This window comes from Gordionus sp. m RMFG-2023, chromosome 4 (genome assembly GCF_954871325.1).
Source record: "Gordionus sp. m RMFG-2023 chromosome 4, tfGorSpeb1-WG-v2, whole genome shotgun sequence".
Classification (NCBI taxonomy): Eukaryota; Metazoa; Nematomorpha; class Gordioida; order Chordodea; family Parachordodidae; genus Gordionus; species Gordionus sp. m RMFG-2023.
This window is the reverse complement of record NC_088778.1, coordinates 11,419,541-11,440,978: the sequence shown is the minus strand read 5'-3', so window position 1 is coordinate 11,440,978 and position 21,438 is coordinate 11,419,541. Positions and strand designations below refer to the sequence as shown.

The 21,438-nt window shown below is 26.7% G+C and overlaps 1 protein-coding gene across 1 annotated transcript in view; it reads left to right on the top strand.

Moving 5' to 3' along the window:
• Positions 1 to 21,438, top strand: part of LOC135928623 (uncharacterized) — a 55,303-nt gene that overhangs the window by 7,417 nt on the left and 26,448 nt on the right. The window contains exons 5-10 of the mRNA XM_065465079.1: positions 15,718 to 15,825; positions 15,869 to 16,006; positions 16,045 to 16,153; positions 20,117 to 20,291; positions 20,591 to 20,699; positions 20,987 to 21,091. Of these exons, the coding sequence (XP_065321151.1) occupies positions 15,718 to 15,825; positions 15,869 to 16,006; positions 16,045 to 16,153; positions 20,117 to 20,291; positions 20,591 to 20,699; positions 20,987 to 21,091 (744 nt within the window). The remainder of the gene's footprint in view (positions 1 to 15,717; positions 15,826 to 15,868; positions 16,007 to 16,044; positions 16,154 to 20,116; positions 20,292 to 20,590; positions 20,700 to 20,986; positions 21,092 to 21,438) is intronic.

The following is a 21,438-nucleotide window of genomic DNA, read 5'->3' as shown; positions in this document are numbered from 1 at the left end:
CGAAACAAAAAATAGAACAAATTTATAAAAACGTAAAATTATATATACAGGGTAGATATTTTCCATAGAAATATAAAATAAAAGCAACACTATACCCATCCTATTTAGTCAAATATAATATAAAAGTATATTATTTATTAAGTTCCAACGGAAATACATTTCGAGTTCAAGGTTGGGCCAATTTTTTCGGCTCGCCACAAGGCTGAGCAGATTTTTTCGGCTTGAGCTACAAGGTGGAACCGATAATTTTCGGTTGGTCCAAGGTCGAACCGAGGCTAAGTCGGCTTGAGTTCCAAGACTGAACCGATAATTTTTTCGGCTGCTCCAAGGTCGAACCGAGACTGAGTCGGCTTGAGTGGAGCGACTTTGCACCACTAGTCTCTTGTATTAATTTTATTTTTCTTTCTTGTCGTCATATTTTAAAAAAAAATATTAGAAAATTTACATCAAGATAGATAAATAACAAAAGCAAAACAAAATGAGTATAGTATACATTTTATATGTAGATGAAAAGAATAGCACTATTATATAAAATTTTCTAATGTATAGGATGTTATATCTTAATATCTTATATATTTTAAAAGGTTATAATTTGAATATTATATTTGTAATACAATATTATAACTTTCCTATATTTAATATTATATTATCGAGGTTAATCAAATTGCATATTATTAGAAGTTAAATTTGATAATTATATAAAGTATATAAATACAAAAAAATTCATTATTGTTTTTAAACTTTAATCGATATAAAATCGGATAATTGACACTCATGGTAGTGAAGAAGAAGATAGGGAAACTAATATTATGTAAATAGGTTCCTCCTGAATCAAATCGTAATCTTAAATTTTTCGATGGATATTTTTTTTAAATTATCAGAGAAAAATTGAAAGTAACAGTTAAACTACTATCTGTAAAAGATATTAAAGTAATTTAATCTTTTAGATGGAAATCTTTTAAAGATTATTAATGTAGAAAAATATAAAGTAACCCCTTAATGCCTTGCCTGTACATGCAAAATAAGTCTATAGGATTATTAAACAAACTTGTCTAATTAGCTTGTTAAACATATTAAGGTAATTTAAATTATTTATTATTTAAAGATATAATTATATTTAACAGTATTTATACTTTTGCTCTGATATTTGTTATTTGAATTAATGGGACCTTCTCTTTTATCATATCATTAGAATAAAAATTATATTTAAATCCATTATTAATAGGAAGAATTATGTTTGTTTCCAATTTCACAGATTATAAGAGAATACTTTGAAAGATAATCAAAAGTCTTAGCATTTAGGAAAATGACTGGAACGCATTCTTATGATAATTTAGCTGTTATTGGAAGAAGTTCACAGAGAGTTTTGGGTTTTAGATAAGCTACAGTTATAAATAATGTCCCCAATTTTGTCAAGTCATTTACTGAATGTTTTTAAAAATTTAAGTATCATAACAAAGATTATGCGAAGAATGACATATTAAAAGATTTTATGAAACTAATGAAAACTGATGAGAGTATTTTTGCAATATCAAACTGAAAGACTTTTGGATGCATCCACTACGGAGATTTTAAATAATACATCAAGTAATGTTTGTAGGATTTCAATGCTCAAATATAAATCATATTTAAAATTATTTGTTTTAGTTGAACTTTAGATGATATAATTACTTATTTGGAAGAGTTCTATAAATTTTTAGGCCCGGTATCAAATTCATTTTAAATAATACAAAGAGAGAGTAGTATATTTTATGGAGAATTAGGGTCCATAGTATTTTTTTTAAATCAGACTTAAGTGAACTTAAATTTTTTTATAAAATGCTGTCTAAGAGGGTATGAGCATAAGATAAGAAATTTCCTATGATGGTGAATATGATGAGGCGTTTTTATCATCCTCATCACATCTGTACTTAAAGAACTTCTTTTATAGTATGAGAAAAAAAAATATAACATCTAATAATCATGAAAATAAAATGAAAAAAAATAGTGAGACAAATATCAGAGCTTTATAATAAAAATCTACCCCCTATTCTGGGCTTGGGCCGAGAGAAGTGTATCCTGGGAATGACAAATGGCGTGGAATTAGAAATTCCTAAATAAAAATATAATATAGGTATGGAGCTGATCAACAGGAATGAAGAGGAATAATGTTAGAAACGACGAAATGGTCAGAATAAAAAAGGTAGGATTCAGAATATATATAATTTTATTTAAATTATAAAAATATAATACTATGTATTGTTATCTCGATTTGATTATAATAAAATGACAAAGAAAATATATAGTTTTTTATAAAATTGTACAAAATAATAGGCATGGATAGAGAGGAATATTGTTTGGGAAGACGAGTTAAACTTTAAAAAAAGCTAGGGTATTTGCGAATAGATATAAAATCTTATTTAAAATATTAAAATATCATATATATATAAATATGGTCATATAAATTAGCAAACCACGTATTGTTTTTTTTTACTAATTAATACGAAATAAGCAGTAGGAATAAAAGGAACTAATGGTAGGTGCGACAAAATAGTAAGTTTTAAAAAGGTAGGATCCTTAAGAATATAAATATAATTTTATTTAAATATTGAAAATAAAGTTATGGGGAAAGGAAGATAAGAAAAGAAAAAGGGAACTGAAGGAAAAGGTAAAAGAAAAAACTGGAAAGGAGAAGGGAAAGAAAAAGAGCAAGGAAAAGAAAAAGTGAAAGAAAAGAAGGAAAGGATTTCGTTCTACTGCTAGAGAATCTTGCCCTAGAAATTTTTTTAAGTAAATGTAAATTCTTGTATTTAAATGAGTTTTTAAAAATATCGCTAAAAAAGAGGGAAGTAAGTATACATTTTGAATATGAGTGTTTATTTCCTAGCATCTCTTAATATTATTTTTTATTGACTTTATAATTTTTAGAAGATATAAGCTATTTTTTACAATTTTTAAGGGTAAGAAAAAAGGAAAAAGAGAAAGAAAAAGGGAAAGAATAGTTAAAGGAGAAGCGAAATAAAAAATTGAAAGGAAAAGGAATATGTAAATGAAATGAAAAAAAGGTAAAGGTTAAGAAAAGGGAAATAGAAATGGAAAGAGAAGAAAGGGGAAGGAAGGTAAACAAAGGAAAAAAGAAGAAAAGTAAGTATGAAAAAGACATTAAAAAGGAAAAAGAGAAAGGAAAAATGAAAGGAAAAGAGAAGGGAAAGGAAAAGAGAAGAAAATGGAAGGAGATAAGAGAAAGTAAATAGGAATAGATATAAAAGAGAAAGTAACAGGAATATAGAAAGGAAATTAAAAGGAAAAGAGGGAAAAGAGGGAATAGAGGAAAGAGCAAAGAGCAAAGAAAGGGAAAGGATGAAAATAAAATGGGTAGAATGGAAAAATGAAAGGAAAGGAAAAAAGAATAAAGGCGGAGGTAATAAGAGAAATAAAAGGAAGAAAAAGAGAAAGAAATAAGAATATTGAAAGGAAATAAAACAGGGAAGAGGGGAAAGGGAAAGAAATGAAAAGAAAAAGATTAATGAAAGGGAAAGGAAAAGAGAAGAAAGAGGAAGATAATAAGAGAAATTAAAAGGGAAAAGAGAAAAGAGAAAGAAAAGGGAATATGGAAAAGAAATTAGAAAGGGAAGAGGGTAAAGGGAAAGAATATGTAAAGGAAACGAGAAAAGTAAAAGGTTTAGAAAGGGAAAATGAAAAGAAAAAAGGTAAAGAGAAAGAAAAAGGAAAAAAGAAATGGAATTGGAAATAGAAAGGAAAGGAAAAGAGAAGAAAGGGAAAGATAATAAGAGAGAAATTGAAAGGGAAAGTAAGGAAAATAGAAAGAAAAAGGTATATGGAAAGGAAATTAAGGAGAAAGGGTAATGAAAAGGTAAAGATAAGGAAAAGAACAGGGGAAATTGTAAAGGCAATTGTTATACAAAGGAATAATTAAAATGATTTGTAAAATTTTGTAAAGATAAATTAATAGAATATTTAAGGTTTTACTTTGGCATTCTACAGTTGCATAGGTAACGGATGAATAGGCTCATATGTTTGTATAGATATTGAAAAGAATTTTTTAACCATTAATATTATAGATTTATACGTTTAAAAATGATTAGGCAAAGCCATTTGAAACAGTTTAAGTTAGAAGATTATAATTTCGTTATAAAAAAATTCGTTTTTAAGCTGTAAATGATAATCACCTTTTTCACCTTTTCGTAAGGCGACAAAACGTATAATAATAATAAAGATAATTCGAAACGGGGTTAATGATATCACTACAATAAGGTAATATCTATCAAATTTGTACATTTATATTTTTCATTTGGATAGGCATTACCAAATTTATTTATAATATATTTTGAAAAATTGTGATTTTTCTCTCTAGTCGGCAAGAGCGTCGCTTACCAATACTATGGTTATGGGTTCAAATCACAGCAATGATCCTTGCTGTTTCCGTCCTTGGGGGGGGGGTGATATATAGGAGCCCGTACTTGATCATGTAATTGCTTTATAATTTATGTTAAATAATAAGGCTCTAACAAGAAATAATCACATGCCTCAAGCATATGAAAAACAACAAAGCTAGGGGTCCAGACGATATTCCAATAGAAAGCCTTAAAGCACTTGGAGATGATGGAATAAATCTCCTCACAAATCTATACAATAAGATACTTGGAAATGAAGAGGTTCCCCAAAAATGGAGGCAGAGCTATCTAGTTCCTATCTTCAAAAATAAAGGGGATCCACACAATTGTCAAAATTACAGGGGCATAAAACTAATGTCACACTGTCTAAAACTATACGAAAAAATAATAGAAAAAAGATTAAGAGATATAATCGAAATAGGAGAGACTCAGTTTGGCTTTATGCCTGGAAGATCAACAACCGATGCTATCCACGCAATTAGGCAAATGAGTTAAAAATACAGGGAAAAGAACAAAAAGCTACACATGGTCTTTTTCGATCTAGAAAAGGCCTTCGATAGAATCCCAAGAAAACTTATCTGGTGGGCGCTACGCCACAAAAAAGTTCCCGAAAAATATATAAGAATAATACAGGATATGTATATGGGACATACAACAATGGTACGTAGCACAACATGTACTCCAGCAGGCTTCACAATAGTCGAAGGAGTTTATCAAGGGTCGGCTCTCAGCCCACTTCTCTTCATTACAGTAATAGATGTATTAGCACAGTCTATACCTCAAACAGTCCCGTGGAATATGATATTTGCAGATGATATTGTGATACTTGCCGAATCCAAGGATGAAATGAAAGAAAGGTTAGTGAGTTGGATAAATAACCTAGAAACGCACGGATTAAAAGTAAATAGAGAAAAGAAGGAGTATATGGTGATAGGAGGAGATGAAACAGAGAGTATTGATATAAATGAATGGCAGATATCCGCAATTGAAAACTGCAAATATTTGGGCTCCACTATACAAACAAACGGCACAATAGAAAAAGAGATAAAGAGTAAGATTAATCAAGGGTGGTTAATGTGGAGGTCTTTATCTGGAGTGCTATTTGACAAAAGAATCCCACACAAATTAAAGGGAAAAATTTACAGTTCCATAGTACAACCAACTATTCTATATAGTTTGGAAACATGGCCAACCAAAGAATCAGACGAGAGAAGTCTACAAACTATGGAGATGAGAATGCTGAGGATGATTGCTGGGGTAACAAGAAAGGATAAGGTGCGCAGTACAAGAATACTAAATAGTTTAAAGGTAGTGCCCATTAAGACTAAGTTAATGGTAAACAGACTTAGGTGGTATGGGCACACAATGAGAAGGCCTATGAACTACATAGGAAATAAAGTTGAAAGTTTGGAAGTGATGGGGAAACGTAAAAGAGGAAGGCCAAAACTTCAATGGGGCCATAAAGTTAGAGCCAATATAAAGAAGTATAAAATAGATAAAAGAGATTGTATGAATAACATAAAGTGGAGAGAGATGTTGAAGGAGCTTACCACCAGAAAAGGTGAAAGCTAAAGAGAAAAAAAATAAAAATAAAATAAGGCTCTTATTAAATTTTAATAAATTTTGGTCGTTATTTAGCAAATTTGGTTGTTATTTTTGGTATTTAGGGTCACAGTCCGCAATTACTATTATTAAAAAATGTTAAAAAAATCAAATAAGCTAAAATGAGTGTCAAAATGGCCCCTATGACAGATTTTACTATTTAAAGTAAATTATTTAATATGAAATTAATTTAATATAAATAAAAATTTATTAATATAAATATTAGAAAATATATAATTCTAATATTAATTAGTTATATAAATTAATAATATAATATAATATTATAAAAAATTTATATATTAATAAATACATAGTATAATATAATTTTAAATTTTAATATATTTAATATTAAATTAGATATAAAGAAAATTATGTAAATTAATAAATGTATTAAATTGTAAGAATATAGGATTTTATTATAATATAATAATTAATATTATTTACATAATTTTAATTTATTACTTATAATATATATAGCGTATTTTAATATTATAGATATATTTAATATAATTAATTTATTCAATATTATATATATTTTTTAAAATAATTTATTTTAGATGATATTAAAACAATTTTCTAGACTTATCTATTTAATAATAGAACTATAGATTATTTTTTTGTAATATTTATTCTAAAAAAATAACCAAGAATGGTAAAACTAGTAGCCATTTACTTGCGTCGTTTTCTGAATATAATTTCATGAGACATGTAGATGGGTAGAAAATAAAAATAAATTTTAGGGTAAAGGGGTAACAGATATTTATTATTTCTATAAATATCACATTTACTCATATATTTTAATTTTTTTCGTTATTTCTATTGATTAATGGGATCGTTAATTTTTTTTGCTAGGAACTCTATAAGTAAAATTTTTAATTCCTTCAAATATCTTATTTACTCAAATTTTTCTTGAGATTTCTAATAATTAATGATTTCGTTAATTTTTTTTATTGGAACTCTATAAATAAAATTTTTATAATAGGTATTTATACTTATTATTCCTTCAAATATCTTATTTACTCAAATTTCTCTTGAGATTTCTAATAATTAATGGGATCGTTAATTTTTTTTTATTGGAACTCTATAAATAAAATTTTTATAGTAGGTATTTATACTTATTATTCCTTCAAATATCTTATTTACTCAAATTTTTTTGTTATTTCTAATATGGGATCGTTTATTTTTTTTCTTACTAAGAACTCCTTTATTAAAATTTTTATCGTAAATATTTATATAATATAATTATGGCTACAAATGAATATTTCTTTTTATTTCAAGAGCATAATTTGACAACATAAAACATTAAATTCTTATTGATTATGAAATTTTTCTGAAAATTCGCGAATATAATTTTATTTATTCTTGCATGTGTAGCAATGATAATTGATGTGTAGACAATATTAAAAATATATTTTATAAGAATTTAATTACATATATATATCAGGAATAAAAAAAATAATTTTATAATAGTGCGCGAAACAATAATATAAACGTACAATATGAAAGATGATAATTTTGAATTGAAGAATTGAATAATAAAGAGCTGCAATATTATAAGATTTTTAAAAATATAGATAATATACTTTTACAGTTATTTAGCTTAATTGATAATAAAGAGCTGCAATATGATATTTATAAAAGTTTGTAAATTGAGCAATAAAGAGCTGCAATATAAGATATTTAAATATAAAATAAATATACTTTTACTGTAATTTATCTTAATTGATATAAAGAGCTGCAATATAATAAAATTTTTAAACATCTAGTAAATATACTTTTACATTAATTTAGCCTATGGTTGGTTTTTTACGACCCACAACCCGAGCCGAAGTCGTAGAAATCTGCTCAACCCTGAGCCAGGGTTGAAAAATCGACCACGACCCAACCCGACCCAATGGGCCTGTTGAGCCGACCCATTTGGTCGGCTTGCTGGGTCGGCTTACTGGGTCGGCTTACTGGGTCGGCTTGCTGGGTCGGCTTGTTGGGTCGGCTTGTTGGGTCGGCTTGTTGGGTCGGCTTGCTGGGTTGGCTTGCTGGGTCGGCTTGCCGGGTCGGCTTGCTAGGTCGGCTTGATAGGTCGGCTTGCTAGGTCGGCTTGCTGGGTCGGCTTGATGGGTCGGCTTGCTGGGTCGGCTTGATGGGTCGGCTTGCTGGGTCGGCTTGATGGGTCGGCTTGCTGGGTCGGCTTGCGTTAAAATTTGTCATAATGGTCATCTTTAAATTTTTTCATATTTTTTTGAAGCAAATAGGTAAAAATAAATATTGTAAACATGTTAAATTAAATTTTCAGTGAATATGTACCTTAAAAAGTGACAATTGTCATAATCGTCATCTTTAAGTTTTTTCGAATTTTTTTGAAGCAAATAGATAAAAATAAATATTGTAAACATGTTAAATTAAATTTTCAGTGAATATGTACCTTAGAAAAGTGACAATTGTCATAATTCGTCATTTTTAAGTTTTTTCTCTGAAATTTTTTCATAAGCAATTAAATAAGATAAAAAAATATATTGTAAGGATGTTAAAATATTTCAAATAATTTTTTATAGCCGGGCATAGGCTGGCATGAGATAACTCGCCTGTTGCTGACCTTTAATTTAAACAACTATCAGAAAAATCTAGAGGTTTAGACAATATTTTTCTTAAAATATTGGATGTGATAAAAATCGGATCAAATCGAGCCGTTTAACAACCCTATAGCTAATATTTTTAGAATCTTAAACTGACGATTACTAGAACAATAGTTATTGCTCTTTAAATATAAGTAATATGATTTGAATCCCATATTATACCAAATATATCGACTCAGGCGCGTACGCGGGAATTCGGTCTGGGGGGGGATAATAAAATTTTTGAAGAAATATTATTGGTTTTTTAAAAATATCAAGCATAAATTTATCAGGACTAATAACTATTTCTAATACATAATTTTAAATTAATGTGATTTATAAAAAAATTATATGTAAAAAATCACTTAAATGACCCAAAATAGAAATTTGAATTTTTTGAGCCTTTACACAAAAAGTTTCTTAGGAATAATTGCATTTTGTATGTTATATATTTACAATGTAAAATCCAATCTTCGTTGTGATTGAGCTAATTTTTCAATTATCTCATTCTTGCTTGTTGTCAAATGCCTATGAATATTCAAAAGATCAAACCTTTAAATCTACTTTCAGATGTTGTACTTCTTGGTATATTTTTCGGAGACCTGATTTTTTTAAATATACCCGACCAGGGCCCGAAAATTTTTAAAAAAACACCCAAGCCGGGCTGTATTTTTTAGAACAGCCTATATTTGAAATCGTTAATATTCGCTATAAAAATCAAAAATAAATATAATTTATTTTAAAAAAATCTTGGCTGGGCCTGAAAATTTTATTTTTAAAAAAGCCGGGCCGGGCCTGAAAATTTTATTTAAAAAAAAGCCGGACCGGGCCTAAAAATTTTTACAAAAAAGCCAAGTCGGGCCTAAAAATTTTTTTAAAAAGGCCGGACCGGGCCTGAAAATTTTATTAAAAAAAAGCGGACCGACCTGGCCCGAATTTATTCAAATATAGAAATTAATTTTTATAATTACTTAAAATAAAAGCTTTAGTTTCAATAAATTAAATCAAAAATTTTCAATATAAAATTGATAAATTTAGATATATTTAATAAAATTTGCAAGGTCCGACCCGACCTCCCAAAATTTTTTTAAAATATTAGGCTCGGCCCGAACCCGATTATTTTAAATAGAATTAGGCCCGAGCCCTGACCGAAGCCCGTTCGGGCCTGACTCGAGCCCGGTACGGGCTGGGCCTAACTTTTCAGATCTCTAATAGATATATTATACATGTGGGGGGGGGGGGGGTTGTCATCAGGAAATACGTATATTTGGCAACGATTGTTTGTTTAAAGAAATAAAACCTTAAACCTGTCTAATTTAAATATAAAAAATGAGAGTATAAGTCATTTCTAATTTTTAGACATTATTAATACCGCTTCACACATATAAATGATAGTCTTTAGAGAATATCTTTAAGGAAGTTTAGATGTAATTATTGATCTATAAATACAAAGATCAAGATCAACATTAATAAATAAAAATCGAAGTAAAATCTGATATTTTTTTTCACTAACAAATTAGCCATTTTTTTCTGTCTTTTTAAAAAATGTGTGGTAGTAGATTTTTAGAAATTTAAAAGAAAATATATGGTAGAAGGGGTAGTTTGGCCAATTGTAATGTGGTATTATTCTATATATATATCTTCTTTTTTTTTGAGAAAAATGGGGGTTTCTTTTACCCTGCATTGACAGTTAATCTTTGATAAACTAAAAATAAACTAAAAATAAAATCACAATAAATTATTAATTTATTATTTTTTTTTAATTATACTATATTAATCATCCAGATTGATGAATTGTTTATTTTCATTATAAATTTTAATTAATACAAAGTCAAAGGCTCATTTCATATTTTTAAAAAAAAATAAAAAAAAGACAATCAAATTTATATGTAATCTCACAACAAAACAAACACATGCACGGCTCGAATTAAATTTAAAAAAATATGTTTAAAAAAAAGCAAGTAACTAATAATCAAAGGAGTATAAAAATTGTAAAAAGGCATTATTTGAAAAAAAATTAACAATTAATATTATTGTAACACTACTATGATAATATATTAAATATATATGGAAAAAAATAAATAAATGTCACTAAAATCGATATTGAAATAAATTAAATTTCGGAGGACGAAAATTCCAAATTGCAGAAAAATTGAAATTGACAGATAAATATTTTCGTAAAAATTAGAGTATTACTGTCCGGCGTTTTGTTCAATATGTCTTTTATTTTATCATTATACATTAATATTTAGAATATTCAATTATTTCTTAAAAAATACTTTTCTGAAATATGACTAACTAATCACTTTATAATAAAATCTTAGACATTACAGTATGTTTCTTTAAAAAAAAATGCATCATTGTATATATTTTTTTATTTACTATTATAATTACTATATATAGAGAAGACAGGCGTCAAGAGACCTATGAAACCAATTCCATTAATTTTGAAATTGATTGAAGAGGAGATTTTAAATTTAATACTTCTTTAGATAATTATGATATACACCCCTCGGCAAAAATAATAGAACCCCTGTTCTAAAATTTGTTGCTTTATCTTGGGATTTTTTATATTTAACCCATAATTCATAGGAAATTATATATGTCGTATTTGGATAAGGAATTCATAAGGTCCCCTTTTATATCATTTACTAGAGATGATTTCTAATTTATGTGTGTGATGTATTTCAGTGTATGTCTAAAATTTACAGAGCGTGTTGGGGAGACCGGGGCTAGACAAATCAATTTTTAATTTAAAAAAATCATCTATAATTTCGGTCTTTTTATATCTTGGGAACTGCTATATATTGATAAATATTAAATACTTACAAATATATTTTATTAAATTTGTGAGCATTGTCACATTTATTTATTTTTTTGTCAATTTTAATTTTCTCCAAGAATTTTGACACCCATCCCCCCTCACCTTGGATATGGTGCTTCCAAAACCATTACATTTTCTGACATATAACGGAAAAAAATGTCATTTTTATTTCTTAAGATTGATATAATTACAGAATAATTTTAATATCTTAGCAGTTAAATGATAATTCTATATCCAAAATAATAAAAATGAACGTATAATTTTGATAATTTTAGATACATACTTTAAAAGTAGCGCGCTATCGCTACCGCTAACATTTTCAAAAAAGTAGCGTGCTATTATCTACTTTTTACGTTACTTTATAATTTTTTACAAAATATTTTCTAAGCATCTCTATTTCCACAAATCAAAAATATTAAAATTTCAAATATATATACAATTTATTTATTTTTTTATTGCATCTCAATAATAATAACATTTCCATACTGTCTTCCTCAAGTCTAGTCCTACAATTAGAAAGTATAAGCTATGATTAAATAATCGTTCAATTCTAGCGCGCAATGTAGTATTTTTAATATACATTTTTTTTATATAAAAATCGTCAAAAAATTCATTTGAGTATTTTTAGATTTACAAAAATGTATCTAGAGGAGTTTCAATAGTAGTATAATTTATAGTAGGTGGCGTTTTTGATCTGGCTGATGTCAATCTAAATTATAATAGTAATAGTTAGAATAAAAATTATGTAGGCGATAAGTGGATGGCCATGTTTGCCAACAAGCCAGGTCACCACACTTTTGGCTAAAATGTGAAAGGATTGAAATATGTATATTTTAGCATGTTTTGATAAAATTTGAGTGGTTAATTAAGTATGCATAACATTAAAATAATTTATAAAATATTATCCAAAATTTATTACAGATACAGCTTTGATTCAATTTTTATTTTAAAGATTTAGGATTGGGCTACACATTGATATTAAATTTGTTTGATTTATTACCTTTAAATGTTTCCTCGTTGAAGCTACTAGTCTTGCTTGATAATAAAACCTCAATTAATTTTTACTCTGTGTTAATTATTTTTATCGAGATTAAAGTATTTGCAAATTCAGGAAAAAGAAATTCAATATTCTCAACATTTTATAGGGAAATTACTGTCGATATGATCTGTACTAAAATTATTTATAATATTAGTCTATCGTCATTTTAAATTATTTTGAAAACTTTAACGCAGATTTTTAAATATAAATTTCAAAATTAAATAAAATATAAGAAGATTGATTTTAGAATTATAAATGCTAATTCGCTTTCTAAATTAGTGGCAAGCTACCGCTACCGCTATCGCTAATTTTTTTTTAAAAAGTAGCTCACTAAAGAACAGCGTGCTACTTTAAAAACACTGGTGTCAGGCTTTAAACATAAATAAAATGTTTTTTTAATTTTTACATTTCAAGCGTGGTGTTAAAAAAAATGGCAATAGAAATATCTTTATAAAAATATAATTTTTGAACTTTATAATATTAAAAACCACTAAGATTAAAAGAAAGCTTAAAAAAACTTAAAGATGACGATTATGACAATTGTCACTTTTCTAAGGTACATATTAACTGAAAATTTAATTTAACATGTTTACAATATATATTTTTACCTATTTGCTTCAAAAAAATTCGACAAAACTTAAAAATGACGATTATGACAATTGTCACTTTTCTAAGGTACATATTCACTGAAAATTTAATTAAACATGTTTGCAATATATATTTTTACCTATTTGCTTCAAAAAAATTCGAAAAAACTTAAAAAGGACGATTATGACAATTGTCACTTTTCTAAGGTACATATTCACTGAAAATTTAATATAACATGTTAATATATATATTTTTTCCTATTTGCTTCAAAGAAATTCGAAAAAACTTAAAAATGACGATTATGACAATTGTCACTTTTCTAAGGTACATATTCACTGAAAATTTAATATAACATGTTAATATATATATTTTTACCTATTTGCTTCAAAGAAATTCGAAAAAACTTAAAAATGACGATTATGACAATTGTCACTTTTCTAAGGTACATATTCACTGAAAATTTAATTTAACATGTTAATATATATATTTTTACCTATTTGCTTCAAAGAAATTCGACAAAACTTAAAAATGACGATTATGACAATTGTCACTTTTCTAAGGTACATATTCACTGAAAATTTAATTAAACATGTTTGCAATATATATTTTTACCTATTTGCTTCAAAGAAATTCGACAAAACTTAAAAATGACGATTATGACAATTGTCACTTTTCTAAGGTACATATTCACTGAAAATTTAATTAAACATGTTTGCAATATATATTTTTACCTATTTGCTTCAAAAAAATTCGAAAAAACTTAAAAAGGACGATTATGACAATTGTCACTTTTCTAAGGTACATATTCACTGAAAATTTAATTTAACATGTTCACAACATATATTTTACCTATTTGCTTCAAAAAAATTCGAAAAAACTTAAAAATGAAGATTATGACAATTGTCACTTTTCTAAGGTACATATTCACTAAAAATTTAATTTAACATGTTCACAACATATATTTTTACCTATTTGCTTCAAGAAATTCGAAAAAACCTAAAGATGACGATTATGACAAATTTTAACGCAAGCCGACCCAACAAGCCGACCCAGCAAGCCGACCCATCAAGCCGACCCATCAAGCCCACCCATCAAGCCGACCCATCAAGCCGACCCATCAAGCAGACCCATCAAGCCAACCCATCAAGCCGACCCATCAAGCCGACCCAACAAGCAACCCAGCAAGCCGACCCAACAATCCGACCCAACAAGCCGACTCATCGGGTCGGCTCATGTGGCCCATTGGGTCGGGTCGGGTCTGATATATGGCTAAATAGGTTGGCTCGGGTTTAAGGTCGTTTTTTTCGGCTCAAACCTTGATGGGTTTTCGGCCAAGCCGACCCGACCCAGCAATTTAACATTGATAAGTGCTGCAATATGATATTTTTAAAAGCTTGTAAATTGAGCAATAAAGAGCTGCAAAATAAGATATTTATATATAAAATAAATATACTTTTACTGTAATTTTGCTTAATTGATAATAAAGAGCTGCAATATAAGATATTTAAATATAAAATAAATATACTTTTACTGTAATTTTGCTTAATTGATAATAAAGAGCTGCAATATAAGATATTTAAATATAAAATAAATATACTTTTACTGTAATTTTGCTTAATTGATAATAAAGTGCAATATAATAAGATTTTTAAACATATAGTAAATATACTTTTACTGTTATTTAGCTTAATTGAGCAATAAAGAGCTGCAATATGATATTTATAAAAGCTTGTAAATTGAGCAATAAAGAGCTGCAAAATAAGATATTTAAACATAAAATAAATATAATTTTATTGTAATATAGCTTAATTGATAATAAAGAGCTGATGATATTTATAAAAGCTTGTAAATTGAACAATAAAGAGCTGCAATATGATATTTATAAAAGCTTGTAAATTGAGCAATAAAGAGCTGCAAAATAAGATATTTAAACATAAAATAAATACACTTTTACTGTAATATAGCTTAATTGATAATAAAGAGCTGCAAAATAAGATTTTTAAACATATAGTAAATATACTTTTACAGTTATTTAGCCTAATTAATAATAAAGAGCTGCAATATGATATTTATAAAAGCTTGTAAATTGAGCAATAATAAAGAGCTGCAATATAAGATATTTAAATATAAAATAAATATACTTTTACTGTAACTTTGCTTAATTGATAATAAAGAGCTGCATCTATCGATATTAATTTTTTTAATATCGTTAATATTATTTCCTATAATAAGATTTTTAAACATATAGTAAATATACTTTTACAGTTATTTAGCCTAATTGATAAGAAAGAGCTGCAATTTGATATTTATAATAGCTTGTAAATTGAGCAATAATAAAGAGCTGCAATATAAGATATTTAAACACAAAATTAATATACTTTTATTGTTATATAGCTTAATTGATAATAAACAGCTGCAATATGATACTTATAAAATTCTGTAAATTACAGTAAGCTTAAGATATTTGAACATGCAAAAAGCTTAAAGAAATTTGAGCATATAAATTTTAAGCTTATCCGAAATTTACCGAAAAGTTTACCGACAAAATACATATTTATAGCTAAAAAATAGTAAAGGCGGTACGATACGGGTATTTAGAAAATTGCTATACGTTGACTTGGTAATGCCTATCATTATCCTTATTTTCTCCCCCTCGATTAGTTTCACATATGTTTTCTGCGTTACAAAAAATTGGAAAGTTAAACCTCACTGGCTTATATTCAAATATAAATGATGAAAACAAAAAGCTGATATCGTATGAAAATGATGGTATTCTAAACATATATTATACGATCTATTATATATTTAGTAGTTTTTGAAGATGAATATAATATTGAAAAAGCTTCAATGCCTATAGATTTTCAAATTTATTTCAAACATTTCTTTATAAGTTTTTTAGAAAATGATATATTATCATTTGCAAAAAAATATGTATTAATAATTTTTAAAAGTAAACCTTATATTTTTCTTAAAGTTATTTTTATGTAGTAAATTTATCAAAATCTACAAAACATACTTACGAATTTACTTATCAAAGAAGTTTTGAGAGAGAACTTGGATTTATTACTTCACTATTAGCTTTACCAATATATAAAAGGTTATTTTTATAACAGATAATATTATTTGATTAATTATCATTTTTTAATTAAAAATTGCCCAAGTATTGCATCTATTTTTATATTATAAATGATAATAGTTTAGTTTCATAATGCATAAAATTTATTAAAATAAAAATCATGGACTTTTTTATAATATTTTAAAAAATGAAATAAATATGACTTATCTGGATGGTCATCAGCATAATATAATGAAAATCAAAGTTAGAACTCAAAGACAAGTCTGGTGTTGACCACTTAAAAACCCAATCCAGATTGCAGATCTTAAATTTTTTAGTTATGCTTTACACCCAATTGAAGTTGGGCTTATAATTAAAATCACATATATATGATGAAACAATGATTAGTGATGAATGATTTTTTAAAAATGACCAACTAAATATTTTATCCAGAAAAAATATTATGTAAGCCTGAAGATTCTTCTGATAGATGGCACAAAGTTTTGAATATATATTAGCAAAATCTCAGTTTAGGCAATATTTTTCTGCCGAAAATATTGAGTTAATCATTTTTAAAAATCGGCCTAAATCAAGCCATTCAAGAATAAAATTGATTACTGATGATTTATTTAAAATATAATAAATACTAATATCCTTGTTCATAGAGGTGATTGGAATTAAATCAAAAGGAATTAATGGGGTACATACTAGAGGTTTGCATTGGGCAGGTTTTTGGCCTGCAAGCATGTCCAAAAAAAATTTTAAAGAATGGGCAGGTTAAAAATTTTTAAAATTTTTGTTATTTGAAATCATTTAAGTAAATATTAATAAAAAATTGTTCTTATGAACTTTTTGGATATTATAAAACTTTTTTCTTAAAATAAATAAACTTAAAAATTAAAATTTCATTTTATGGTAATGTAATAAAACTTTTTTCTTAAAATAAATAAACTTTTTTGGATATTGATAATTAAAATTTCCTTTTTTGAGAATAATGAATATTTCTACATTGTATTGTTTTATTTTAGTAATGATTTGTTTATCTTTATATTTGCCCTTTTCATTTTCTTATATAATATATAAATTATATTTTTTATAACATAATTTTTAACAAAAAAATATTTTTTTATTTAATTTTTATTTTTAAATTATATCATGAATAAAGAATATATATCTAAAAAAAATAAAAATAATTTTTACAATTTAAAAGAAAATGAATCAGATAATAATAATCTCAAATCTTCAATGTGGAAACAATTTAAAATCATTTTCGATGAAAATGACAAGCTAGATTGGATTCGCTGCAATGATTGCTAATCCATCTATAAATATAATAAAAAAAGTGATACATCCTTCTTCCTTCTGTATCAATGTTCATATACAAATTATGAAGATTTGATAGATGATAAAAAAATAACTGGATATTTCAAAAAAGACAATTCTCAATTAAACAAATGATAAAATTGGGTCCACTTTTGTAGAATACTGCGCTAAAGACATTAGGTATTTTAATTTTTATTATTCTTTAATATTTTTTATGTCATTTCAAGCCATTCAAGGACATGGATTTGTAAATCTTTTACAAAGATGTGTCAATTTAAGAGCCATATATGGAAAATTGGATGTCGAAAAAATTATTCCATGCCCGACAACAGTTAGAAGGCACATAGCTAAAGTTACTGAGGATCTTAAGGAAATATTATTTCCTAAAATTGGAAAAATGATAAAAAATTCCACTTACTCATGTACGATATATGGTGTGAGGATTTTACTTAAGATGATTACATATCTCTTATCAATCCATTATATACAAAATTGGAAATTAAAAAACAATTTCTTTTTATTTCGCAATTTCAAGAAGGAAAAAAAAAGGAGAGAATATTCTTAAAGAATTATTAAAAAAATTTTTAAAACTTGGTGTTCCTCGAGAATATTTTTCCAAGCTCGTCTTTGTAACGGACCAAGGAGCAAATATTAAAAAGGCGCTGGAGGGGTAAATTTTTTATTAATTTTATAAAATCTATCTATTAGGTAGATATTATAATTTTTGAAAAATTCTGTATACATTAAAATAAAAAACATTCATATTTAGGAACTATATTTTCCGTTTATTTTTTCAAATATTAGATTTAATAAACTAAACTGTTCAGCACATATGTTGAATACAATACTTCGTAATGCATTCACGCCAACTTTTATTTTGAAAAATGTTCCCAAGATTAATAATATTTTGTCAACTGCAAAATTGTTGACCACTTATTTCAAACAAAGTGGCAAGGCAAAAAAATCTGAGCAAGACGTTACAACATATTGATATATAAGATGGAATACAAAGCAAAAATGCTACAAAGCATTTATATGATGATGTATGATGAGATTTTTTTGTTTTTACAATCTCGTGATATGACTGAAAAAATGGGAGCTATGGGAAAGGAAGATTTAAAAACACTGATAGATTATTTGGAGCCATATAAAGATGCAACCAATGCTTTTGAGGGCGACTGCATGCCTACACTACAGAACGTTCTTATATGGTGAGAAATTAATATTTGGGATTTATATATATGGATATAATGCCGAGAATAACAAATTCCGAAAAAATAATAAAGAAAAGAGCTAAAAATTTTATAATTGAAAAATTTGAAATCTATAAGTTCCATAAAATTCAACATTTTTAATTCCAAAGTTTCGACAAGTGAGGATATTATCGTCGGAAGAAATTAATGAAGTAAAAAAAACATATTGAAAACATGTTAGATTTGATTTGCATAGAAGAAAATAACATCGATGTGGATGAAAATCTGATTTTACCCGTTTCCTCAAAAGCAAATAGAATCCAATTAAAGGGTATTAATAGATTGTAAAATTCGCTTAGCTACTTATTAAATGCAATGTTTGAAATAAATAGCATTCGCGTCAAAATGAAACCACAACAGATGGGAGGATGAGGTTGTTACAGAGGAGAGTACCTTACCTAATGACATAACAAAATATTTAAATCTTAAAGTAATCAGTTTTAATATGTACAATTTAGCAAAATTTTAAGCTGTATTACAATTAATTTAAATTTTAAATTACTTTTTAAAATTTATTATTATTAGTTTCACTTTTATTTAAAGATCTCACTTGAGGAAGAGGATATACTTCAAACGGATATCCTACTTTGGTGAAAACGACAAGAAAAAGATTTGCCAAAGCTATCAAGATTAGAAAGAAAAATTTTGGCAATTCCTGAATCTAGTCAACGACGATATAACATCTGGAAGGTTTTTAGAACAAAAAAGAAAGTGTTTGAATCCAGAAAATGTAGATTCATCATTATTTTTTGCATTATAATTACATATAATATCAATTTTATTTAAATTTTTTTCATAAATATTTTATTTGATCAAATAAATTATCCATAATTTAAATTGATATAGTAATTTCCGAAATTATAAAACTATTTGTAGAGGTGTAATGCTGAAATTTTTTTTATTAGGAGCTTAAAAAATTGAAAGAATGTCCATAATTAAATTTTATAAAAGCGGGCTTGGATTAAATTTTTTTTTATAAATAATGGACGGGCGGGTAAAAATTTTTAGACTAATGGGCGGGCGGGTTATTTTTTTGAAAACTATGGGCGGGCTGAGCGGGCGGGTTAAAAAATTTAAAACATTGGGTGGCGGGCTTATGGCCTAGAAATCCGCCCAATGCAGACCTCTAGTGCATACTATTAGAAAGCATGTTTCTTTTTTTCGTGAAAGTAAAACTGATATAGGGAATTTTAAATAAAACTTCTTGATTTCATATAAAATACAAAAGTTTCTAAAAGGATATCTTATTCTTATTGTTATAATTATCATTGCTAGTAGTTAATTTACTTAATTCACACTTTCTCAATCATAAAAAATATAGGAAGTTCCATGAAACGTTTGCCACGTTATTCATGCTAAAGCAATTAAATGAAAAAAATTGATCACCATTAAAATAAATTATCATAATAAATATATGTTTTAAATTTAGCGACGGAAATCATTGGACTGCTATTTTTGTGGGTTTCGCTAGTGGTTACTTAAAGGTTATAAAAGATGATGGAAATGATCTATTTATGTTGAAATTCGATGAGATGCCAATCGTTAATATCAAAATTAACACGCGTTTTAACAACGATATACATTCGCAACCAGTAGAAAACAAGGTTTATTGAGAAAGATCAATTTTATTTTTATAAATGAAATTTTAAAAAATTGTGAAGGGACTAGAAAGCTGAAAAACTTATCAAAATAGGAGTAAGTTTTGACGACGGATTTTTTTAGCCCATTATTGAAAATGAACCATAACCATAAGGTAACTATATAGCTACAAGCCAGAAATACCACTGAACCCAAACTACTTAAAACTTTGGGTTATGTTTAAAAAAAAATTAAAGAAATATTATAAAACTAATTAATAAATATTAAATTGTATCAATGAATTTATATAATAAATATATATCAGATTTCTTCACAATCGCAACTGTTGATTTTACACCAAAATTGTATCATTACTATCGAAGACTATCACCTCTACCAAACTTTGCAATTGGCAAAATCTCGTTCCAACAAAGGTTTTTTTTAAAATAATTGAATTGAATGATCAAATGGCTATATGAATTATTTTGAGTTATATTGTAATTTATTACTATTTATATTAAATTTACTTTAAATTGAGCTCTTATGTAAATTTAAATTATATTTGCTTGCGTCACTTCTCACTTGACTCTGAATAAATTAGAGTTCGGGTTTTCATAGGCTTAAAAATTATGTGATAAAGTATTTTTTTTAACAATAATAATTCAAATTGATTCGTTATCAGATTTTTTAAATTTTAATTAAATAAAAAATAATTCCTTAGGCGAGTTGACTATGTTTTTAACAGAACTGGCAAATGACGAAATACCACATAGAAAATTATGGCTAAAAGGAAATCAACAAAACATCGACGACATAGCTATATGTGGTAAAAATAGCGGTTATAATTATTGCTAAATTTTGGAAGCCATTTTAAGATTGGATATTTTTTAAACATATTTATTTAAGAGATAGTTTAATTTACTTTTGTTGCCTTGGCTGATTAAAATTAAGTAAGCCACCATTCATCCAGTAGATGGAAATGGGAGAGGAAGATTTAAGATAAAATTCGTTAATCATATAAGGAAAGGAATATTATTAGATAATGAACATCAGCTGTAAAATTTATAATACTACAATGCAAGTGTTAATTTGAACACTTGTTGACTAGAGTCCCCGCTCAGTAATTTGAGAAAAATATATGGGTTCCAAATGATAATTTAGATTAGAATTCTG